This window comes from Vipera ursinii, assembly GCF_947247035.1.
Source record: "Vipera ursinii genome assembly, chromosome: 5".
NCBI classification, from domain to species: domain Eukaryota; kingdom Metazoa; phylum Chordata; class Lepidosauria; order Squamata; family Viperidae; genus Vipera; species Vipera ursinii.
The window spans coordinates 61,044,512-61,070,358 of NC_139518.1; the positions used below are offsets into that span (position 1 = coordinate 61,044,512).

The 25,847-nt window shown below is 39.8% G+C and overlaps 1 protein-coding gene across 2 annotated transcripts; it reads right to left on the reverse strand.

Annotated features, from left to right (window-relative positions):
• Positions 1–545: 545 nt before the first annotated feature.
• On the reverse strand, positions 546–25,611 carry OAT (ornithine aminotransferase). Of its 2 annotated transcripts, XM_083364522.1 has the most exons (10): positions 25,518–25,611; positions 16,828–17,046; positions 11,694–11,918; positions 10,036–10,131; positions 8,927–9,054; positions 7,524–7,646; positions 4,891–5,019; positions 2,103–2,216; positions 1,570–1,714; positions 546–1,061 (listed from the first exon to the last, which is right to left on the reverse strand). In XM_083364522.1, exons 2-10 carry the CDS (start codon positions 17,024–17,026, stop codon positions 901–903), a joined length of 1,320 nt encoding a protein of 439 aa, XP_083220648.1. In that variant the 5' UTR covers positions 17,027–17,046; positions 25,518–25,611; the 3' UTR covers positions 546–900. The 2 variants fall into 2 exon arrangements, with proteins under 2 accessions (XP_083220648.1, XP_083220649.1); XM_083364523.1 differs by lacking the exons at positions 11,694–11,918; positions 16,828–17,046; positions 25,518–25,611 and adding an exon at positions 11,442–11,644.
• Between the last annotated feature and the right edge of the window lie 236 nt (positions 25,612–25,847).

Consider the following 25,847-nt stretch of genomic DNA (forward strand, 5'->3'; position numbering starts at 1 on the left):
AACTACAAAGGAACATTCCCAGCCAAAGGATTAGCAGTTTTGAGCAAAGATACTTTTGCATTTAGAAAGAGGCGGCATTTTCAAAATGTGATTTAAACAACAACGAAAAAAGGTGCTTGAAAAATTTCCAAGCACTATCAAATTTGCTACTGGGAGTTTTCAATATGAATCCTGACAATGAAACATTATCTTCAATATTATTCATAAAGCTTTTTACCTGTAGACTAAAACTTAAAAATAGGAATATTAGTTTTAGAATCATACTGAAGTTCCCACTGATGTATAACTTACAGAGTCACACAAGTAGTAACACACACACACACACACATAGAAACAGTAGGTTGTTAATTTATGCATGTTCTGGTAATGAGAAGCTGCTTGTATTTCATCCCATTTGATCAGGCTTTATGAATTGGTATTTTTTTCAAGCAGTAAAGCATTCTATTATTCGCTTTTTTTCAAAACTTAAGATTTTCTTAAAGATTACAATCATTGTCTTCCAATAATTAAGATTTCAGGTTTCGGCACAAAATGGAAAAAAAGAATGTCAATGCTTTTTTTTTAAATGAAAAGTTTCATTAGATGTAATATTTGGTACAGGAAGGTATATAATTTATACTTTGGCTGAAATGTAAGTAACCATTCAAATTACAATTCATTAAAAGAGATTGAACAAATAGTCCACAAACAGAAAAAAGGGACGAAATTTAGTCTTTTTTTTCCCTTTAGACCCATTATAAAATAAATGTTTTAATTTGATCTTCAAAGGCTGATTTTCTGTGGCTGAACAGAGCAAAAAATAAAATAAACCAGGAAGGATCCGGCTGAGCTAGTGCAAGACCATGCTTGAGCTACAGCAGTTTGTCATCTGATTACGGGCGCAGGTCAAATACGATGCCTTCAAAAAGAGAGAAGAGTTTTGTGGATAATTTCAATGCACTCTCTGATCTCGTCTTCCTTGATCACTAGTGGGGGAGCCAACCGGATTATATCCCCATGTGTCGGCTTGGCCAGCAGTCCATTGTCACGGAGTCTTAGGCAGACTTTCCAGGCATCCCAATCTTCAGAAAGATTAAAAAGAAAGAAAAAGACCGGTATTTTTTTGCTTAGAATCTAAATCTATTACAATATAAAACACACAACAAATAAGGCACAGTTTTACTCGGGTTTCATTTCCGGCAAGGGGACAAAACACTTTTGGCAGAAGACTGGAACTTTGCTATGAATAGATCATTAATCTGAACTTGGTAAGAGTTCTCTTGACGTTTCCCCTTTTGCACATAGCAGCAAGTTAGTGCCTTCCTGATAAGTTAAACTTCAGTTCCCAGACTGGAAAACTCCGTATTTTTGTGTTCTAAGGTAATGGGATGAAGGTGTGAGGGTAGGGGGAGAAAACCACCTTCCCAGTGAAGCCACACCATCCTGATTCCCATCCAAGAAAGATGGAAGGATGCAGTGAATATCTGGGTATCGCTTTAGAACTGATCCTGCAAATTTTCCTTGAAGGAATGATGAGATGGACTTTTTATCACAGTGATGTGTGGTAGCACAATATAATGATCGTTTTACCTTTAGTTTCCCGAATAACAATAGCATTCAATAACCCTTTTCCTCTGACTTGCGTGACAATATCTGATGGCGTCTTCATGAGCTCGTTTCTCAATAGACTGCCTATGACTTCTGCATTTTTAGCCAATTCTTCTTCTTCGATGACCTGAAAACGGTTTTAAAATGAAGTTGAAAAAGATGAACATGGGGGAATATCATAACGTTTGCAATAAGAGGTTTAATATGGAATAGTGCTACGACGGGCAATCGAGAGGTTCCCAAAATTATGCATGTCTTCTTTTCAAAGACATTAAAAAAAGTATATAGAATTAGTCTGCAGTGTTTGTTAGTATTGGTGCTTCAAAACTTGCAATTTTCCTAAATATTCCAGTGTATTAACAGATGTTTTCATGAAGCCCTTAAACCAGGGGTAGGCAACCTTGGCTCTTTTATGACTCGTGGACTTCAACTCCCAAAATTCCTAAATTGAAGTCCATGAGTCATAAAAGAGCCAAGGCTGCCTACCCCCCTGCCTTAAACCATTACTTGCGTACCTCAAGTGCTGCCATAGCCACTCGGCAGGCCAGTGGGTTCCCTCCATATGTAGAGCCGTGTTCTCCAGGTTTTATGGTGAGCATAATTTCATCATCACACAGAACTGCTGACACCTATGGAAGCAGTATGATTGGGGGGGAAAATTTTTTTAAAAAATGAATCCTTACTTTGCTTTCCAACATTCTTTCAGAATATTTTGGCGCCTTCCACCTAAACACCTACTATGTACAACTAAAGGCAACAACATAGAACAGCTCATTCCTTAGGTGTTAATTTGGTGTTCTGATGCCACATTGTCTTCTTGGAAAATGATAAAGTTGCATCTGCTTTTAGCGATATCTTGGAAAAGTGGTCTTGCAAGGATCAGCAGTGCTAAAAGTTTCTCATATCATTTCTGCTGCAGCCCCAGCCAGTGCCAGCTCCAGCCAGCCGCTATTTATTTAATGTTTTTAATTTTTATATGCTGCCCATCTCAAATTCACACTTGGCACAACAGTGTTAAAAGAAAATCTAAAAAGCAACCAGACACCTAGAAATAGCAGCTGAAGTAAAAACAGGCTGATAAATTACCAATCAGTATAACCAAAGTATGGCCTCAGCCCCACCTCCTATCTTCCTATAGACGCTATGAAAGGCCATCAGGGTCAGAGCCAATCTAATCTCTCAGGGAATGATATTCCAAAGGCCAGGAGCCATGATGGAAAAGACTCTCTTCCTGGCCCCCGCCAGACAGCATTCCTTAGTACAGGGGTGTCAAACTCAATTTCATTGAGGGCCGCATCAGCACTGCGGTTACCCTCAGGGGGCTGGGTGGGTGTGGCCAGGGTGGGCACAGCCTACTGGGTGGGCATGGCTGGAGTGCGTGTGGCCTACTGGGTGGGCATGGCCAGCTCTACATTGTTCGTGTCGAGGGTGCCTACAGGGACCTGGGCAGGAGTGGGACAGATCTGAGGGTCTCTGGCAGACGGAGATGGGACCTGGGCAAGTGCCAAGCATGGTCCATTGGAGGAGCCTCACTGTTCCTCTCAGACCATGCGGGGGGAGGGCCGGATGGTGGCACAGAGGTCAAATACCCGGCTCAGCCCTCAAGCACTCGCGGCACTAAGCCCAGCCCCACTTCCCCAAGGGGGCGCCCAGCTACACTTACGTCCTCCTCAAGGCTGCTGCTGCTGTGCTTGCTCTCCTTAGCCAGGTTGCTCATGATGGGTACGAAGGCAAAGTCAAGAGGGAGACCCACTCCCTCTCCTTGTGAAGAGACCTGGCTTTGTATCCAAAGCTTCCTTAGCAATAGGATGGGAGACCCCCCAAGATAGGCTGGGAGGAGGGGGCAAGGGGATGGTGAAAGGGCATCAGGGAAGGTCTAAGGCAGGACTTCCCTCAGACCCTTCCTCTTCTTTCTTCCTTTCTTCCTTCCTTCCTTCCTTCCTTCCTCCCTCCCTCCCTCCCTCCCTTCCTTCCTAAGAGTGATGGGAAAATATTTGAGATGAGGGAGGGAGAACAAGAGACAAGAAATGCAGCTGGGGAAGTGTCATCCTTTTTGAGGAATGAAGAAATGTACCATCGCCTGGAAGCAGCCAGCACATGGCCCTCTCCTACTTCACATATCCAGCTTGGTAGGCTCTGGGGTAGGGGATGCCATGAACAGCATGAGAGTCAATGTTACCTGTGCAATGCTGTCCAGGCCCCAGCCTGCCCGGTTTTGGCAGGCAGTGGGACGTTCTCCTCACAGTGCCAAGAGGCTGAGCCGGGTGGCATGAATCTGAAGAAAAGTGCAATGCTGCCCAGCCCCTAGCCTGCCCAAAGTAGGCAGGGCCATGAGCTGGCCACTTCCAGGTGATGGTGCATTTTTTCGTTCCTCACAAAGAGTGATACCTCCCCAGCACGTGCCCAGGGAGCAGGGCTGACACGGCAGGGGCTGGTCCCTCGCTGTTTCCAGATGGCCTTGTGGAGCTAAGACTGAATGCGTTACAGCATAGATGGCCACCACGAAATTGTACATTGGCTCCCAGCCGGCCTGGGCCAGACCAAGGCAGCGGGGGCCATTCCCTCACTGTTTCCAGGATGGCTTTGCGGGCCACATGAAACCACTTCATGGGCAGGATCTGGCCCCCAGGCCTTGTGTTTGACATGTCTGCCTTAGTAGATGGATCACAGAGAATGTTCCACCATTTCGGTCCCTCTTGCTCAATTCAAGGCTTTAGGTCAGGGGTGGGGAACCTTAGTCTAACCTTAGTTCTTTTATGATTTGTGGACTTCAATTCCCAGAATTCCTGAGGAGTTCTGGGAGTTAAAGTCCACAAGTCATAAAAGAGCCAAGGTTCCCCACCCTTGCTCTAGGTCATTTCTAAGTTACTCTTGGAAGCCCAAAGGATTCACTTAGCAAGATTTGGATGTAATCCTATGCTTGGAACTAAATCCCATAAAGTTCAAAGAAGTTACAACCCTCCACACAGGTTTGAGCGCTTCTCGAATTCAGTCAGAGGTATCTATTTTGCAGCAAGTGCATGCCCATCAAGGACAGCAGACTATCTCAGTCCTATAAAACTAAAGACATGCTGAAAATTCTTTTTCTAACCAATGTGGTTCTATTTAAATCCATTAAACTTGTAGGTTCCCTCTTTGTGTTTACTTTTTCTCTTCTTTTTGCTTTTTTTCTTTGTTCAACTTTTTCCCCCTTTTCTAAAAAAGGGTAGCTACGTAGTTCAGCGTTCTACAAATTACTCGCTATCATTAATTTGCTCAAAAATTCAAAAACAAATTCAGAGTACTTAAAAATATAATACTTACAGGATAAACACCTCCAGACAGCGCCTTTCCAAGCAAAACCAGGTCAGGTCTAACATTTTCATGATCAACAGCTAGCATTTCCCCTGTTCTGGCTAATCCAGTCTGAATTTCATCAGCAATAAAGAGCACCTGTTAATGGTAAAGAGAATCAAACAATAGCCTTCTATGGAAATTCAAGAATTAATATTTCTTCAACATACCAAGTTTATTCTAATATTCCAAGCAATTCTATTACAAGAAGCTAATACGATCGTACCACAAGAAATATAATATCACTGTTATCACATATCTGTATTACATAATATTACCTTTCAAAATTGCCACCTGGCCCTAATGCCTGCTGATTAAAATCACCTATTTCAAAATAAGGTACCCCACTTATAAATGTAGGGGATCCCATCTGTATATACAGACCATTCTCTCAACACAAAGAGTCAAATCTTATTGCACAGTGTATATTCCCTAACAGCAGAAAGAGCAAAAACATGATGGAAGTAGAGAAGGGAATAGAGAGGATGAAAAGGGGGAAAATACCCAGATGGATAGGAAGGAAGGAAGGAAGGAAGGAAGGAAGGAAGGAAGGAAGGAAGGAAGGAAGGAAGGAAGGAAGGAAGGAGCATTCTCAAAGGCTAATCTTTAAAAATAGCCATGCATGTCAGCAGAAAAAGTCTATAGTCCTTGGTGGAGCAGTGGGCTAATGCCTCCTTAAGTAACACCAGCTGCCTGCAATTAGTGCAGGTTCGCATCCCACCAGGCTCAAGGTTGACTCAGCCCCTCCATCCTTCCGAGGTAGGTAAAATGAGGACCCAGATTGTTGAGGGCAATAAGCTGACTTTGTAATAATGCCGCTTGGGGGGGGGGGCGAAAGCCCTAATAAGCAGGCATATACATAGAATGAAGGCTATTGCTAAGCACATTGGTTTGTGCTTAAATTGTAAGCCGCCCTGAGTCTTCGGAGAAGGGCGGGATATAAATGGGATTAAAATAAAATATATATATATATATATATATATATATATATATATATATATATATATATATATATATATATATATCCTGCTAACCCTTTTCTTTTAACTGTTTGGAAGCTAATAATATGTGCAAATTTTTATCTGAGCCGCTACTATGCACTTAAATCTAAAAATATGTGTATAATATAAAATACCACGTAATATTCAACCAAGCTATAACCAAAAGTAAACAAAGTTGTTAAAACAGCTCTGTCAACAAAATAAAGTAAAGTAAAGTAAAGGCAGTTTACTAGTTGATTAGAAGTGGATTAAGCGTCCAAGCTTAAGAACCCACAAAGCATACTCTTCTGTCTGCTTCAGATGGGCACAGAGCAGATAAGATAGTAGAGCTGAGTAATGTCTCATCTTTGAGAATAAGATTCCAACAGAACCATACAAGCATCATTACTGAGAAAAATGAACACTGTTTTTTTTTCAAAATGTGTTATACTATGGTATTAACTCCAAGGCATTTTTGTTTTTTATACTGTACCAAATATATATATATATATGTATATATATGTATATGTGTATGTATATATGTATATATGTATATGTGTATGTATATATGTATGTATGTATGTATGTGTCAAATACTTGTTAACTATTTAGATTACCTTGCTAGGCCCCAAACATGGGACAAATCTTTATTTCCTGTTTCAGCCTATCTTGAAGGCCATCGAACAGGCAGTAGTCACACCGGTGACAGCTCATATATTTATGTAAATTACCAACAAAGAATTAAAGAATTATATATATATATATATATATGTGCAAATTATTCAAATTGCTAATAAAGAATTTTGGGAGGCTGAGATGATCATTTCGAACTCTTTATGTTCTCATCAGTCAGTCATACCCTTTATCTGAGATTCGAACCTGGGCTGATTATATATTAGGCAGTTGTTTTAACTTCCTGAGCCACAGGTTCTTTCTCTCTTTTATTAGCTAGAAGGCAAGGCAAATGTGTGTTAAGCATTTGTCAAGGCTTTGTGCTATATATAGCACAAAAGTTTTAGGTGAAAGTTTTCAAAAGTTGCTGACAAGTTATTAATTCTGACTGAAAGAAAAGGAGGATATTATGGAATACATAGGGAATACTGTATTAATGATATTTAATCAAAGGTTATGACATTTTAAATGCCCTGAAATTAAAACCAATTTTAGTTTTGTGTTCTCACCCTATCCATGTTTATACCCTGCCTTTGCCTAATTTTGGGAATCTTAAGTCTCCAGCCCAGAAATATCTATGTTGCAGCCCAGTAATGAGTTTTTAGCTCTGAATACAGTAATAAGATCCAGAAAATCTATAATTTGGAGTACAACAGAGTACTGTCAGAAGATATCCTAATGTGTGTCTTGAAATATGCAATAGCAATAGACAATTCCTTCCTGGGCTTTAAAAGAAATGATTGTGTCGGTTAATTACAAAGCTTGGCCATTTCCCAAAGTTTAATTATTCTCATTTTAGAACATCTGACAAGGTCAATTATTAGTCCAGGAAGGTTTATGGCTTTTAATGACATTTGTTAGTCTGAAAAAGTGTTAACAGACCTCTTCTGACTTTTGGCTACCATAGACTAACATGCTCTCTTACAATGTCTTTTTGGTACAATAACTTACATTGTTCTTTGTGCAAAGTTCTCGCACTCCTGTGAGATAACCTTTATCAGGAACAACCACACCAGCTTCACCTTGAATTGGTTCTACCATAAAAGCCGCAATATTTGGATCTTGAAGCGCACGCTAAAAGGACAAGCACATTTATAGAAGAATCAGAATCACCAAATACAACTCAGCAGGGGGGGAAATTCTAGTCTCGGATAAGATCTACAGCCGAAACATACTGAATCTTATTTCTGAATAGGTCAGCTCATACCAGACTCTTTTAAATATTTTTTAAAAATGCAGATTTTTTTTTCAGTCCAACGCACAAGCATATGTCACCATCTAATGTAAGCAATTTGATTTCGTGGCACTTTAAATTAACAACCATTTGAAATGTTCTCAGCATGGGAAATGCACAGAATAGCTTTATAAAGTGAAATGCTCTTGAGGGGAAAAAAACCTGCACTAGTTGAACAGTACCTGGAAAATACGTGCCAATGAATAGTACTTAATATTCCACTTCTCAGTGGTAAATTTTTCAAGGGCAAATTTCTCCCTATACTAAATTTACCAAAAGTTGAAATTTTAGTTAGAAACATGTGAAACTTTTGTAATAAAAAGTTGGCCCTTTACTTCTGCCTCTCTTCTTCCTCAGTCTGTTTCACATACTTTTTGCTATCTACTCTGCCTTATTTTCATTTTTTTTTAAAAAAAAAATTCTCCTTTGTTCTTGTATTATCAACTCTCCCTGCCTTCTCCACAAGTTGAGAGCCAGCATCTCAGTCCCTCACCGTGAATCATACTGAAATTGGCGTAGGTTTTCATGGCCAATATCAATCGGGCAGCATTGGGTTTCTAAACCCTGAGGGCCAAACACTGACCATATTCACACTGTTCAAGAGGTTGTATCTCATCCTCACAACCTTTCCTTATTTCAACATATATCGTATACGCCCAATTCACCTTTTCGATTCTGAAATGCTTGCTTCCATTTTTAAACATTTTAAAGTACATACCAATAAGCAGAATCCTTGTTTTTGTCATATTTTGCTCCAAAGAAACTGGTATAGGAACTATTTGGATCCCAGAGAGACGGTTCCCACTTGATAGGCAGGGAGGGTGGACAATACGAAGTGGGAGCTTCGTGTATAACTCTATGGCAGACTATTACGAAACCATTTCCTGTTACTAAACCACATGTTCTCATGCTGAAGCAGTTCGATTCTACAACCAGTTCTGTGAGAAAATTCACCCATATGCAAGTCCACGTCTCATAAGCAAGATCATTTAAAGAAATCTCCATGTGCAACATTTATCCTTAAGACACCAGTCAGAAGCCAAATCTGCAAAAGCTATTTCAGCCTTCTAGGACATTCAGCTAAATATCTTACAACACCGATTGGGAAATTGTGAGGTACCTCAAGGGCAGGCAAATCATTGTAGGGAATTATTTCAAAACCTGGCATATATGGTCCAAACCCATCATAGCTGGAAGGATCTGTAGAGCTTGAGACTGCTGATAATGTTCTTCCCCAGAAGTTGCCAGCTAGTAGGGGTAAAAAGACGAGTACACTAAGAGAGGGACCTATATTTACTGTTCAGTATTGTTTATGTAGATAAGAAAAGATATGAGTAACTATATGTTCAAAAATATACTGTCACCTTTATTATGGATGAACGTCCACCATCTTGATAATTTGTGTCACAATTTTATTATATTTGCATTGGGTACCATGTTACAGCTAACATTGTTAAACCAACATTTTTCGTTTCCAGCTATAGCAGAACGCTGCTATCTAATATAGACTCATAAGAAGGGACATTTATCTTTACATTATAAACACCTTGCAATATAATAACACCAAGGTCATAAATGGTAAAGCATAGCACTTGGTGACTGAGTGCATGGAGTACCAACCTAACTGGAGCAGATCCCAAAGTAGCCTTGACCATTGTTTTCTACCGTTATGAGGAATAGAACAATAAGTAAAGGTAAAGGTTCCCCCGCACATGCGTGCTAGTCATTTCCAACTCTAGGGGCCGGTGCTCATCTCCGTTTCAAGACCGAAGAGCCAGCGCTTGTCCAAGGACGTCTCCGTGGTCATGTGGCCGGCATCACTAGACGCCAAAGGCGCACGGAACGCTGTTACCTTCCCACCGTAGTGGTCCCTATTTTTCTACTTGCATTTTTACGTGCTTTCGAACTGCTAGGCTGGCAGAAGCTGGGACGAGTAACAGGCGCTCACTCTGCTATGTGGCACTCAGGATTCGACCCGCCAGACTGTCGACCTTCTAATTAACAATCTCAGTGTCCTAATTCACTGAGCCACCACGTCCTGATTGAGCCACCACGTCCCAATAATAGAGAACAATAAATGTTGCATATTATAATTTTCAACTTTAAATTGCATGTCCATCATAAACCTCCAGCACTACCATTATTATAAAAGAGAACTCTTCTGTTTTGTTAACTATGCATGCTTCTTAAGCATTTCAGCCAATACGCTGATTCTAGTTGGTTACTCACCTGCAAAAATAATCTTTGCTTTGTATTTTGGAATACCTTTCACTGAGTAAGCCCATTTACGAGCCAGTTTGCATGCTGTTTCTCCAGCCTCCACACCTAAGACAAAGAACACGCATATAACAGAGATGGGAAGGAAAGAGGAAATAAACATTGTGGAGTCCATGGTGTTCTCGTGAGCTTGGTTTGCTTTCAGACATTTCATTAACTGACTAGGTAACATCATTAACTGACTAGGTAATATCATTAGCGCAAGTGAATGTGGGATTTGCTCCCTGTTTAGAGACAATAGCTTTCCCTGCCAGTGTTGGCGGGGGTATGGGTTTCCTCTTGGTAGTTCCTTGGTTGTGGTATTGCTTTCTACTTGCTTGTTTGTCTAGTGCTAATCCCTGTTTATCTGACTGTTGGCTGCTGGAGAGGATGTGTTCTAGTCACATAGAGACAGAGAGACATTTATGAACCATTCAAAAGAGGCAATAAAAAAGCTCAGAAGGAAACAAAAAGACCAGTCCATTCTGTTTATGGAACTTTCCCTTGCTCAACTACAGTGCCTTCTGTTGTAAGCACTAGATGATTCTTATTTCTTTATCCAGCCTCTGGTAGATCTGTGCTGCTGTTACTTTTGTGTATACTGTGATGTTGTTGGAATTTCATTTAGCAGCTTCATGGCTGTCCCTGTTTGGGGTCAGAAGCATGGACTGGCCTGGGTGGCTCTTGGATAGGAGAACAACAGATAATACCAGAGTTGCAGACTAAGGTAGGATATTTAAAAATAAACCAAATAAAGCATTGGCAAACCATATCCACACTACTATGAAAAAAAAAAACCATGCATTTTTCAGGCTTTTTCAGGAGGCTGGCACTACCACAGGATTTTTCCACAATATCCAAAAGATCCAATATATGGATTAAACATGATTTTTTTTAAAAAAAAAATTAAATCTTTAATCATTATTTTCTTTTCAATATTTCTGGTCTTCAGGTGCCATCTAGTGGTTTCACAGATGGTATGGCGTCTAAGGCAATCCAGCTATTAAATATATTTCTTTTAGCCTATGTCTGCGGCAGCACAATTGGCAAATTATGGCTTTCGCTAACTAATTTAGGATTTTAAAAAATGTAAACCAATAAGGTAAAAATAATATAAAAGGACACATAGATTCCACCTTCCTAAAATCCAGGAAAGAGCGGTAAGAGGGGCATCGCTCTGGAAATAAAAAATAAAGATAGCACCTGATTCTCGCTAAATAAAAAAAAATACTGTAGTTTTAAGTGTACTTCTCAAGGGAATATGAGATGTCAATTCCCTATATAGGAAGACTATCCTAGTTGGGATATGGAGGAGTCAGCCCCATGGAATTACTGCCATGTATTTCAATTTTATTTAATGTTTGTTAATTTGTTTTTACCTTAATTCTTTTCCACCCAGAGTCACTTGTTGAGAGGAGTAGCTGTATAAACTGAATAAAAGAATGAACAAAGAAACAAGGCATTCTCTCTCTCAATGGGATCAGAACAGACACAGAATGTTGCGTCCAACAGATTTTCAAGGTTCCAGGTAATAAGTTCACCTTTTAGAATCTGCAGCTTGCTTCTGTAGCACAGATGTTATACAGATGCTTATTTGCATTCTGATTGGAGGAGAGGTCAAGAAATGTTACCTGTGTTCATCGGAAGCACTTTGTTGTATTTGAACATCTTCGTGATGTATTCTTCATATTCACCAAGCACATCATTATAAAATGCTCTTGAGGTAAGAGTTAGTTTCTCACACTGGGATTTCAAAGCGGATACAATCTTTGGGTGACAATGGCCTTGATTGACAGCACTGTAAGAACTTAAGAAATCAAAGTATTTTTTGCCTTCTACGTCCCATACGTAAACACCTGAAAAGGAATTAAAACAACAAACATTTACTTATTTCAGGATGATCTATCTGCATGGAAAAAAAATTAAGCAGCTATCATTTGATAGGTACAAAGTGACAAATACAGTACTGCTGGAAGCTGAAATAGTCTTGGTTACCTAGAATCCCACTGAACAAAACGAGACCTACTTTTAAGTAATTGTGCACAGGTTGCATTAAAAGTCATTTATCTGATAATCAATATTTCTAAAGTGGCTTTCCATCACAAACATACTTCATAAATGAAATTATTTGGTTTAGCAAAACGTAATCAGAATGACAATAGTACAGAAATGATCTTTTCTCAATTCTGACGTTTGAACACAAAAATTAAAAGGTTTGTCTTTTACAGCCTGTGTTGCATTCACAGAAAATTCACTCAGTGAGTAGAGTGACAACATAATATCAGTGAAGCTGTGCTGCGACAAACATTCTACTGACACGTCGACCGCACTGAAGTCTGAAAGTTCAAGTTGATAAAATGAAATACAAAGAACAATCCTCTTCCTTTGAAAATGACTGCGTGCATACTTTTGCTAAGAAAAAACCTTCTCATTTGAGGGAATTGCCAATTTTCTTCCTTCTTTAGCAACCAATCAGGGGTTACTTTTTTGATGCATTCCATAGCAGGAGTTCTGGAGAACTCTGCCCCATTGTTTTTCCGCCATTTCCCAGGACTGACAATGCATGCTGGAACAAATAAGAGAAGCTGCACACAATCTAGAACAAACATGTCAAACACAAGGCCCGGGGGCCGGATCTGGCCCGCAAAGTGGTTTCATATGGCCCACGAAGCCATCCTGGAAACAGTGAGGGAACGGTCCCCACTGCCTTGGCCCTGGCCCAGAGACCCTCCTTCTGCCAGAGACCCCCAGATCTGTCCCACTCCTGCCCAGGCCCCCATAGGCACCCTTGATGCGAACGATGTAGAGCTGGCCATGCCCACCCAGTAGGCCATATGCACTCTAGCCACGCCCACCCAGTAGGCCACGCCCACCCAGGCCATACCCACCCGGCCCCCTGAGGGCAACCGCAATGCTGATGCGGCCCTCCATGAAATTGAGTTTGACACCCCTGATCTAGAAGTACCTCAATCCTGGTCTATGATCATCTGGCAGTCTCAACCAAAGGTAGCATTCTATATTAATTTTAGTTAATAGACGCTATCATTAATTGATACAGACATGAAACTCAAAATAAATCTATTCCAAAGACAATAATTAATTACTTGCTGAAACACCAGCTTCTAAATGACCAGCTCCTCACAAAAATCAGGAAAACGGGGGGGGGGGGCTGGTTTCTTCAAAGGGTGTGAGAAGCCTACGTTTTCCTACATATCTTGATGATTGTTCTATACTTAATCATTACCCTCTTTTCTTAATTCCTTGTCTAAAATGCAGTTTCTAACCAAATCTAAAACAGGGTAGATCTTTCTGATATAGGAGAGCTCACAGTGGGCTTAAATGTGAATATCTTGCATGAGCTGATAGACTGGCACCAGGGCAGGGGTAGGCATTCCTGGCTCAGGAATTCTGGGAGTTGAAGTCCATGAGTCATAAAAGAGCCGAAGTTGCCTACCCCTGCACCAGGGGAAGATCGCTTACTTTCACATTTGCAAGGTAAGCAGAAGACTAGATATGTTGCGACATAGATAGCTGTATTTCTCTCCCAGAATAATATGCTTCAGCAGGCTGCAAGATACCAAGGCGAAAACAATTGTGTACTTGTCCTTAAGGAAGCACATTACTTGTTACTTATCTAGTTGTCAAGCACACTGTCCAGGAGATAATATTATTCCACAAATCTGCTAATGTGCAGCCCTAAACCAGTAAAAGAGTTGACCTACAAACAGTTTCCAGCTGTTCGTGTTGTACAACAAGCTTTCATCTAACATTATGAGGCAATATAGTAGCAAGGAAATAGTTTGACTTTGACACCATTTAAGTTTCTAATTAAACCGATGATAACATTCTCACAAAGTAGTGAAGCTTGCTAAGTGGAACAAAAGCAGAGACACCATGGATGAGGCGGTAAGTGTTGCAAATTATTGGTGTCCTAAATCCTGGACAGCCTTGTAAAATATGTTCTGTCTTTGTAGAAAGGCAAAACCAAAGGCCCTGTAATTTTTACAACGGAAATAGAAGGAGAAAGATAGAGAGATGAGGGAAAGCTCAGATGTTAAAATTCTGTTCCTGCTTACAGATTTGAATCTGAACATAAATCTCAACTGAAATTTTTATGCTAGTTTTATTTGCTTTTTTAGTATTTTATTCAGGTTATTCAGTGGACTACTACGAGGAGAAATATTAGTGTTCCAACAGCCACAAATATAAAACTAGATGGGGAAGAGGCACTTGCACCACAAAGTAACTTAACATTTCTCAGACAACAAGTAGTATATTTCTAAAAGGAAAGAGACTACAGGTTGGGGACATTTAATGTATTTCTCAAAGTTTAAGCAGCCTTCAGGAAAAGAATTTTGGTCAGAACTGACTCTTTCTATCATTCTCTTATTTATGGATGAAGCTGTAGCAGTAGTCTCAGCTTAACTTCAAGAGGTCATTTCTACAGCTGAATTGACTTACCCAACTCTTGTGACACACTTATCTGATGGGTTTTCAAAATACTTATCTTCTTCTTTAAACATGATATGCTTTTGCAATAGCAGCCTTTGGACAAATGATTTGCATTCCGTTTTTCATAGGTCAACTATGTCTTTAACATGGTTAAAGTGTTGGAAGGGGCCCTGGGGGGTCTACTAGTTGAACACACACACACACACACACACACACACACACACACACACAGTCCGCTCAAGCAGGAAACTCAATACCATTTCAGACAAGTGACTGTCTAATCTGTTCTTAAAAATCTCGTGTTGGAGCATTCGCAACTTCTGGAGGCAACTCCTTCCACTGATCAATTGTTTTCACTGTAGGAAATTTCTCCTTAATTCTAGGTTACTGCAATTCTCATTATGGCTACAGATTAAAACACACAACTACAGATAATCCTCAGTTAACTACAGGGATCAGCAACTCTGCTGGCAATAGAAAAATCACATGATCATAGTAGTGACTTATGATAGCACTTGTAGTCATTAATTGAAATGCATGTGGTCGTTAAGTACATCACATGACTGTGACTTCCTGTCAGCTTCCCCACTGCCTTTACTGCAGTGGCCCCCAATCTTTTGGGTACCAGGGATCATTTCCGTGGAGAGAGGTTTTTCCGTGGAACAGAGGGGGTGTGGTTTCATGTCCTGCCTGCATCCCATGGATGGGGCTTCGCTTGTTTGTGCGGACCAGTTTCTGGCTTGCTGTGGATTGGTGTTGTCCACGGACTGGGAGTTGGGGACCCCCGCTTTACTGCACTTGTCAGAAACCAGCAGTGAAACAAATGGTGATTGTGTGACCACAGGACACTACAACCATAGCAATAATTTGCTGGTGGGTTAGTACAAGGGTTGCCTAATCATGATCAAATCACTGTGGAGACACTGTGGTAGTCCCAGCTATGATTATAAGTCTCCTTATTCAGCACCATTGTAACGTTGAATGGTCACATAAGTGGTTGCTAAGCAAGGATTAACTGTACAGCCAACTTCCTTGACATATGCATATACCTCAATTTTCCCCAGCCTAATGCTTTCTAAATAAATGGGGCTATAATGGCCACAGTTCCAGGCAACATGACCAACAACATCATTACAAGTAACTGTGTAAGAAATAAGCCAGGGCTCCAGGTAAATTCAGTCTTGAATTTACATTTTCTCCCCCCCTCCTACCTAAGATCTATTAGGAGCATTTGTCAGGTGCACCAGCACAAGCAATGTGTTATGTGTAAGCAATGAGCTTACAAGGTAAAGAGAAATTTGGATATTCATGCAAATATCTGGAACAGGTCTTCAGTAAAATTAGGAAAATGTGTGCTGTGCTCTTTAGCATACATTCATCCAGTTATAGAAACCGGTTTCTCTCACATGACACACACACACACAAATAGCTGATTAAATGTCGGCCAATATTCTGATTGTAATACCTGGGTCAGGAATCTTTGGGGCAGAGCGCAGCCAGTCTATCACTCATCCATATGCATAAATAAGCTGCTAATATGAGGCCTTGGATGAGCAGAACGGTTCCAAACTTGATACTGTCAAACTGCTCATCATACTTCTAGTCATATGGCTGCATACTGCATGTCGTATGGCTGCTGTTATGGCTGCTTCTAGTCATATGGCTGCTGGTATGAGAAGGACATTTAGCTTCCATATTTATTCAGTTGTAAGGCTGCTTTTTTATACAATAAAAGAGATCAGTCTTCTTGACAAGATATCCCTGCCAGTGCATCCCCTTGCTCCCTTGCCCTTTCCTATCACACACAAACTTATTTTGTCTGGTTCTTCATAGATCGAGAGCCGTGGTGGCGCAGTGGTTAGAATGCAGTATTGCAAGCTAATTCTGCCAACTGCCAACAGTTCGATCCTGGCCAGTTCAAGGCTGACTCAGCCTTCCATCCTTCTGAGGTCAGTAAAATGAAAAGCCAGATTGTTGACTCTGTATGCTGACACTTTAACCACTTAAGAGAGTGCTGTAAAAGCACTATGAAATGGTATATGTCTGAGTGTTATTGCTATTGCTAGATCTGTCAGCTAGCAAAAAAAAAGAGGACTGATCTCACAGTAAGTTCTCTCCTTCTTCGGAGGACACATGGGGAAAGAGAAGAGTAACAGAGCCCTACTCTTCCTAAACAGTGTCCCTGAATACCAGTATTTTAGTGGGTGAGCACCTACTATGGGGATGGAAAGTGAAAGATTAAGACTAATATCATCCAATATTATCCAAATCAGTAACGCCTAGAAACAAATCACATTGATTAAAAAGATGTACCTTTTCCTTTTTCAAGTGCCACAGGGAGTGGGTGATAATTATGTGCACCATATTTAGCTTCACGCTCAAATATGTAGTCTGAGGATGGTGGGCCTTGGATTGTTTTCTTTGTTGCAACCGATGCAGCCGAACTTGCCGAAGTACGGATACCCTGACGCAGGACCGCCAAGCATTGTGAATGGGCCAGTTTAGAAAGCATGATTGTAGTACAGTTGTAATCTGAAACCAAAGGAAAATGGTCAGAAACCTGTAGATTCCTAGGGAGCCACAGTTTTATAGGAAAAAAATTATTTAAAAATAAACACTTAACATTAAGTTTCAGAAGCAATAGTCAACGGATTCAGGAGTTTGACCAGCTTATTAACATTTTTGAAGCATTTTAATATTGTTCAAGCCATCTAAATCTTAAGAAGGGCACGGTTAAAATCTTTCCAAAAAAGTTGGAAATTGTCTAAAGCAGCCTTCCCCAGTCTCCCATCCTTCAGATATCTTGGAGTAAATCACAGAATTAACTGCAAGTGTCCACGGGAGCACGCTGAGTTAGGAAAATTGCTCTATAAATCAACTGGACAATGAGGAACATCAAAAGATTCAGTCCTAAACTTTCATTCTTTACAAGATCCAGAGACACTCTGAACAAACGGGGCTATCCGGTTCTTTGTGATTGTGGTGACATGCAGACAACAAAATCTATGTATACCTGCCCTTTGTGTCCTGATCAGCCTACACTTCAGGACCTCATGGCAGCACGACAGAATGCAATTAATGTTGCTAGTTTCTAGGCAAGATCCATTTAATGTGTACCTATTTTAATCTTGCATTTTATATCTTAATTTTTATGTCATATAGCATGCCTTACTTTAACTGTGATGGTTCTGACACAAATAAACAAACATTCTCAATCTCTTTCTAATAAATTACAAGCCGGTGAGTTGTTCCCAAGGAATGGCTACTTGCTACCAAGTATGTTTGTGTATGAAAAGGGCAGAAAGATGAGGATGGATAAACATGCTTTAAAATGAATGATAGAATAATGGTTCTAGGCAGCCCTTTCCTATTCTATTGTTTTACGTTAGTGACAAAGCTACACCAAATTAGCTGTACACATTAAAAACCTTAATATGCGCCATTGATCTGTTATGATATGCCTCAGTCTATGATACATACCACTTCTGAAGTTTGAAAATCAACACAGAAGAACAATTTTTGAAAATTACTTCCAATGAAGTAAGAGTTGGAAGAACTGGTAATTTCCTTAGATCAATTTCTCCAATGTGTTTTTCAGATGTCTTGGTCTTCAATATAAATAACTCCCAAGTCTATAAACCCAAAGGCACCAAATTACAGAAACCTGAAGGATTCCTAGGTTAATTACAGAGATTACAGATAGTCCTTGACTTACGACCACAATTGAGCCAAAAATTTCCACTGTTAGGTTAGACAGTAGTTAAGTGAGTTTTGCCTTATTTTATTTTATTTATTTATTTTAATTCCATTTATATCCCGCCCTTCTCCGAAGACTCAGGGCGGCTTTACAAACTTAGCAGTAGCCTTCATTCTATGTATATGCCTGCTTATTAGGGCTTTCACACACACCCCAAGCAGCATTATTCTTGGCCCAGTTCTTAAGTGAATCACGTGACCCAGGGACACTGCAACCGCCATAAATATGAGTCAGTTGCCAAGCAGCCAAATTCTGATCACGTGGCCATGTGGATGCTGCAACAGTCGGGTCATGCCACTTTTATCAGTACCCTTGTAACTTCAAAAGGTCACTCACTGTTGCAAGTCGAGGACTATCTGTATAAGAAAAAAATACTGGAGCAGCAGGATAAGGTTCAAATGTACATATGTAGATACAGCAACAGGCCAATGGAAAAATGTCACCAACGACATGCTAAAGAGAAAGAATAAGACACATCTATTCAGGGTGGAAATTCAAAATATAAACTGGTGGATCAGATCAAATGTCTTTCTGGTTTCCCATTGGTTGTACAGGTAGTCCCCAGGTTACAACAGCAGTTTGGATTGTGGTTTCCTTTGGTAAGCCAAGCGCTCATAAAATGTCACATCACGGGCCCGTTCTCACTTAGCAATGGCAATCCCAACAGTCTTGGTTGCCACTGTAACCCAGGGACCACGCAGGTCATTATGAGAGGACCTCAAGTCACCGAAGAGCCAGGCAAGAGCTGCAGGAAGGTGGGTGAGTGCCATGGGCAGTAGCAGTGGATGTGCTGGTGGGGGGCCGCAGGTGGGTCATGGGTTTCTATGGAAGCAGGGCCCCTCAGGAGAAAAGGTAGCAGAGCAACTTCCAGGAACGACTTGTGACTTTCCCAGCAAGTTTTCCCATTGACATTTCTCAAGCAAAGCCAGCAATGGAAGTCTCCAAGTGGCGATCACATGATTGCACCTTACTGTGATGGCCACAACTTTGCAGACCTGTCGTATTTGCGAATGATCACTGACTGAATGGTTGTAACGCGAGGACTAACCAACTGAACACAGACAACTATTTTCTATGTTCAGCCAAAGCGTCGGTTATTTAAAAGCACGCTGAAACTTCTAAACTGAAAAGGGGCACTCCTAACACGCTTTCATTTGGCATTTAACAACAGTTGAAAGAAAACGCAGGAGAATCAAAGCCAGGTCTGCTTATTTTGTTTCAAAGATTTTGGACGCGAGCTAGCTACGAAGAACATTTTTCCAGTTTGCTAAACTGTGTGGCAAGTTTTCTTCCAAGCAGCGTCTAAAGAGTAATTCATTGTAATTGCTCTACAACCCTAATCATATGACCGCTCCAACAGAGTTACTTGACAAGAGGGAAATACTCCTAGACAAATAAATCCTGTTTAATTGCCTACAATTTCATAAAAACAGGGTTGTTGTTTTCCTTCCTCAAAATAACACTGGCAGCATTTCAGGAAGTGGAGCAATACTTTATATATGAAGTAAAGTCTTCTGCTTAGCTCTCAAAGCAAACATAGGTTTCTCTCTCTCTCTCTGCTTCTGTCCCAGCCTTGGTTTTTCATATGTACAGTATATTACAATGTTATCAAGTGAAGATCACTCATACTACAAGTAGGATTTGTTTTGGCTTATTGGGACATTTGAAATTTTGAAAAGGTATTGTGATTCTGATGAAATGACTGTCATAGGGAAACTGATATAGTTGGTTTGTCTGCACCTTCCTCTCAACTACCTTGAGGAAGTTCCTTGCTACTCATTGTGTTTTGGGTTCTTTTCCCCCAAATAGATGAGAACTGCTGCAACTTCGTTACAGTGTTTTCTCTTATTAGCCTGTGTGGAATCCATGTAATCTTTGCATATAATGGTTAAGCTACGGGACATGGTTTTGCTTTGCTGGGTGGTACAATACCGTTTATGTAATAATTTTTTTTAAAAAAAATAATTATTATTTTTAAAATAAAAAGGGGAAATGTGGGGCAGAGAGTGTTTAGGTGCCAAGACAAGTATCTGTTAATACCTCATACAGTTTGCTAGTACTACTGCATGCTGCTTATGGAAATATAATGTCTGTCTCTTGTATATAGTTTTAATTGTATTTTCTTATTTCATCCTTGTTTAAAAAAATAGCCTGAAAGGAGAAATAAAAATAAAGATATTACAAAGAAAATCAATATGACATTTGATAGAAATAAAATGTAAAACAATAGCATTATTATTCCTTTAATAGTTGCAAGTATATCCTAAACCAGGAATTCACTTCCCTTGATTGGAGAGCAAGACCAGGCAGAGAATATAGAAACTGGGTTAACACATTGTAACTAAATTATAATATAGTTTATTTGGCATTGGCTTCTCCTATTATAGACCAGGATTTAAGTGCCATGTTTCATGGCTTAGAGCAGTGGTTCCCAATCTTTTCTATACCCTGCACCCCTAGAACGCTTCTGATATATTCTCGCGCTCCTTACAAAAGTTCAAAATAACGTCAATGAATTATGCATATACACCATAATTTTGAAAACCCAAATTTTCGCACCCCCTGGAATATCGTCTCGCACCTCCAGGTTGTGTGAGCACCCCCAGTTGGGAACCCCTGACTTAAGAGTGAGTATTCTCAAACTTTACAATTCCCTAAAAAAGAAAAATCTGTACAATCCCCATTCCACAAATAAAATGAACTGCTTCACCAAAATTAACATTGGAAAAGAAAGAAATAAACCGCCTACTAGAAGATATGTAACATTTCTCAGAGTTCCTTAAGTTTGATTTTATCAGTACAATTCAATTTTCTCCAATCACTCAAAAAACATTTCCTTTTGGAGAGCTGGTCATTTAAAATAACAGATTTCATTCCCAATTTTGCTCTCTGCCCAGGCAAAACAGGAACAAAATTTTGCAGAACTCCCCGTTTTGCTTTAGCAAACCTGATCAGTTCTGAAAAAGGTTCTGCAACCCTCACCCAAGTGCTCATGACTTTCCTTGAAGGTTACTATCTACTAATTGAGAATCCCCTGGCTTGCCAATGTGCGTGAACCTAACTAATTATGTTTTATTCAACAATCCAAGATTAAAGAAATCATGGTTTAGCACAAGTCTGGGCAACATGCTTTGGTTTGGACCTATACTTTAGTGTTAGTTTCATATCTTTTGAGACTGAGTGGCAATGCAGCATGGCTATGTCACTGGAGTGACAGCATTGATATTCTAGGCCTCAGCTGAGTGGTGAATATACAAATATATACAGAACAAAATACATGCATTAGTCTATGATACCTTGAATCTCAAAACAAAATAATGTACAATAAAAACATTTGATTGTACTATTGAATTTTGGCAGTATAATATTAGCGTGAAGGAGGGGAGGGATCCACATATGGATTACTATCCACTAGGTCAGGGGTAGGCAACCTCGGCTCTTTTATGACTCGTGGACTTCAACTCCCAGAATTCCTGAGTCAGGTAACTCAGGAATTCTGGGAGTTGAAGTCCACGAGTCATAAAAGAGCCAAGGTAGCCTATCCTTGCACTAGGTAGACCAGATAAGGATATCAACTTAACAAATAAGCTAAAACTGTATTTACTATGATTAGTTATAACAATATAATCTTGCAATTCTGATGTGCTGTACCTCCTCCTCCTTATTGTTCAATGACTTAGGGAGGTGACTGAGCCACTTCTGAACATTATCTCAACATTCCTGATTTAAAAAATGCTTTAGCCCCTCTTGCCTTGGTAATGGGAGTCTACATATCTCCATCAAGTCATCTTCCTTACTCACTTCACTATGGGTGGCCATAGTGCAAACATTATGCAAACGTAGTCAGTATGAAAAATTTGTCTGAAATGTGGAGACAAAGCCATATTCAAGCATCCCGAGTTTCACAGTTCTCCCACAGATGCCAGATGATTCAGCATATTTACCTTGAACAAATATCCATTTGTCTGTACTTTTAATCTTTTGTATCATTCTAAGTAAAAATGTCAGTAGCATAACCATAAATCCGCTCTAAATAAACAAAGCTACCCTTGGAATTTCTCACCAAGTGTTGCAAGACAGAGGAAAATCACCATGTTTTGCTGAAATACTTTAGTTTCTTATCTACATGTTCAGTTCAAATATGCTTGACAGGTCATAAGTGGATTAGCTGATCAAATATTAGCTAAATATATCCACTGTTAAGCATCCTTGTTTGGCAAGCACTAGAGACCTTCAAAGGGGCAACATGATAGAATCGTTCTACAAACTTTTCCCCTCTTCTCAATTACTGCTGTTGAAGCAAGAAGACTTTCATAGATGAAAAAGGAAGGTCAGACAATAGTACTGCACTAGTTTGGACATACGTATATTTAACATTTACAAGGAACTGATATCCACAGTGAGACCCAGTTGTTTATAATGTTATGCTTGATACATGATTATTTCCTTGATACATCTATCCATATACTACTAAAACTCTCAGGCTTATAACAGGCGAAATGGCACATCATAGAGCAATGGGTTTTGAACCAAGGTACTTCAAATGGGCTAACTTATAGAACATATCCAAAATCTGGGATCCCATGCTTCCTTCCTATGAATCGAAAATTGGTAAATTTATAAAATTTACAAAACATTTTATGACATAATACATAAATGTCATAAAACACTTCCTGCACCAATGTTTAACTGCTATATAGTTCAATGTGGGCTATTTTCAAGACAGATACAGTTTTGAATATATCCCAACTTTCCCAGTGAAGTCAGTGCATCAGACGTTCTGTCACTACTGAAGGCATTGAGGTTATCTGGTAAGGAAATATCCCTAAAAGGATGGTCCAGTGAGTCACAAGTTGTCTACTTAAACATAAAACCAAATAATTTGCTATGGAAAGAATGCTATTTTTTAAAAAATGATACATTCCAAATGACTGTCCAAACCAGCTAAGTCTGAATTATGAGACTACTGGGAAAGATTCAGTATTTTTGCAGTATTTCTGGACCAGCTAAAAATGTATTTACAATTCTTCTAGTAATGTGTTAATGCAAGATAACTACATACAAGAGCAACACCCACTTCCAATGGTTTCCTTATTTTTGCAATGACTTTACCACAACAGTCGTCAGTCTTTCCATATCTCTGGATAGTGCTAAATAGTTTCCAAGGAGATTATATAACTATTCTAGTTGTTCAGGATATATCAATAAGTACTGTTGTTAATATTAACACAGGGTACCAATGCACTTCAAATAGGACATCTAGAGACTTCAAGGGAAAAGATCACACAAAATTTGGATGAGATTCAGGTTTAACATTGCATAATTCAAAGTTGCATCAGTATGAATGTAATGGGACTGTACAGATCGGCCCTTCACACTTCCTCAAACAACCTAAATTAGCTTGCTTTGTAATAAAAGTTGACAACAGGTTTGTTTTAATAGTAAAATCTGATATACACAGACACACACACAACTGCATGGTCACATTTTAAAAACAGAAAGCAAGAGAGAATGATTTTTAAAATCTCCATTATAAAAACCAAATTTCCCTTGCTTTAAAAAATCAAAATTGAGTTACATTACTCATGAGGCATATATATTGTTTTTAATCCTCTTTACCTGGAAACTTGAAAAGGTTTTTTCAATCTAAAGTAAAGCCACTAAAAGTGGTGCTTTAAAATTTCCTTTTCATAGTTAATCCTTAATTATTTGGCACCAAGATATATCCATTAATAGGGTTGAATAATTAAACTCTTTTAATAGACATACCTTGGTGCCAAATAGTTATACAAGACATTCAATTTGCCTCCAATACTAAAGGAAACAAATGATGTTGATTTTTAAAACATGCAAAAGAAGTGATATTTTTATAGTTCAAAACCCAGGACATATGTGGAGGAACGAAACAAACACTATTATTTCTTGGGGAACTGGAACACAGTATGGAAAATTTGTTTAAGATATGATCTCTCCTGCGTATTTTGACATGTTGGTGTAATATCTCAAAAAGCCTCAAAAGCCTGTCTAACACGTAGTATTACTGGGACAAAAATGTGCATATACTGTATATTTGGTTTGGTGGTAGCAGTACCTCAGATAAAAGTGGTAAGGACAGCTGAGATTAGTATAGAAAGCTCACTTCCCATTGTTCAGGATACTGCTTATAAGTGCTATGTGCTTAGAGCTTGAAGCATTGTTAGAGATCCCACACACCCACTTCATGGTCTGTTTCTATTTCTCCCCTCTGAGAGGTTTCAAAATATTTATAGCAGAACTACTAGATTCTGTAACAGCTTTGTTCCTTATGCCATTCATCTTGCAAATTTGCAGGATTCTTTTTTTTTTTTGCCATGTATACGAATACATTCAAACTAGATTGTGATGTTTCTGTGTCATATACGTATGTGTATGTGGGTATATGCATAATGGTATTTTTTTTAGAGCTGAACGCAAAGAATGCATACATTTTAATGTATGCCTATTAATGTACATTTAAAGTGACAATAATGTTTTTTTATTCTATTCTATTCAGACCTAATTAGTCAAATTGCTCCCAAAAACATTGTTCATCTCTCACTGCCACTCCTGTGCTATTGGAACCGCTTGCCTTTGAAGAAGAGATTGCCATAAGTAACCACAGTCAGTGAAACCCCCTATTCTTCGGTAAACATTATTGTGTTTAAGAGATCCTCAGATGTGTATGGAGGGCAACCAAATCTCCAGACAGAGCGGTGCCTGGAGTCCTTTGATTACTGCTAAAAATTACAAGGACACAAGGAATGCAGAGGAGGACTGAAGGATGCACATATTTTTATTTTAGCAAGACTGACTGCAGCTGAATGAGACGCCCTTCCCTCTAGTTTAGTCACAGCCATTGTATGCACCTACCCTCCTTGACATGCTCAGAATATATGATCGTACTCCATACGATCGATCCATCGATCGATCAGTCAATCAATCCATCAATCAGAATACAACTGGAAGGGAAGAGTGACATCGAATTCAACAGGAGGGCTTGGGAGGAAGCGATGCAGCGACAACACTAACAAGGGCACAAACTGAGAAGGACTTTTGGAGGATCCCTCAACACAGGAACAAGCTCTGCCCAGGACTTCCAGCCTCTCTTTTCTCGCCATTCAGAAGACCGGGAACTCCCGGGTAATGGACTTTTGAGGAAAGTCAGCATCCTCTCCCCTCCCCAAATCCCAAACCGGACGCTAACCGGCGCCCCATCCCTCCGCGGTACCTCCGAAAGCCGCCTCTCTTTCTCCGGAAATCCGAGGCACCTCGAGGGAAAGTCAGCGCAGCTTATCCCGTTGACCGTCAAAGCAAAAAAGGCCGATCACGTCACAAACCTACGAACAAGCCTTGCCGCCAGCGAGGTACCTCATTGGTATCGCTTCCCCGATCACGCCAATCAGGGCGCAGGGCTCTTGCCTGCCCCCCTAGCTGCCGTTTCCTATTGGCTGGCTCCACTATCCTTGACCTTTTTAGTTTCGGACCTTAACTCCGCTTCCAACCAATCAATTTATGCCAGTTTAAAAAAAAATACTGTACTTTAGAAACCTTGGATGAG

Bases quoted from the DNA above. Each gene is read 5' to 3' on its own strand.
- OAT (XM_083364522.1), bottom strand. From the start codon at position 17,026: ATGCTTTCTAAACTGGCCCATTCACAATGCTTGGCGGTCCTGCGTCAG. The intron at 1,715-2,102 runs GTACGCAAGTAA...AACCGTTTTCAG, and splicing joins TGGCTATGGCAGCACTTGAG to GTCATCGAAGAAGAAGAATT. The intron at 1,062-1,569 runs GTAAAACGATCA...ATCTTTCTGAAG, and splicing joins TGTTATTCGGGAAACTAAAG to ATTGGGATGCCTGGAAAGTC.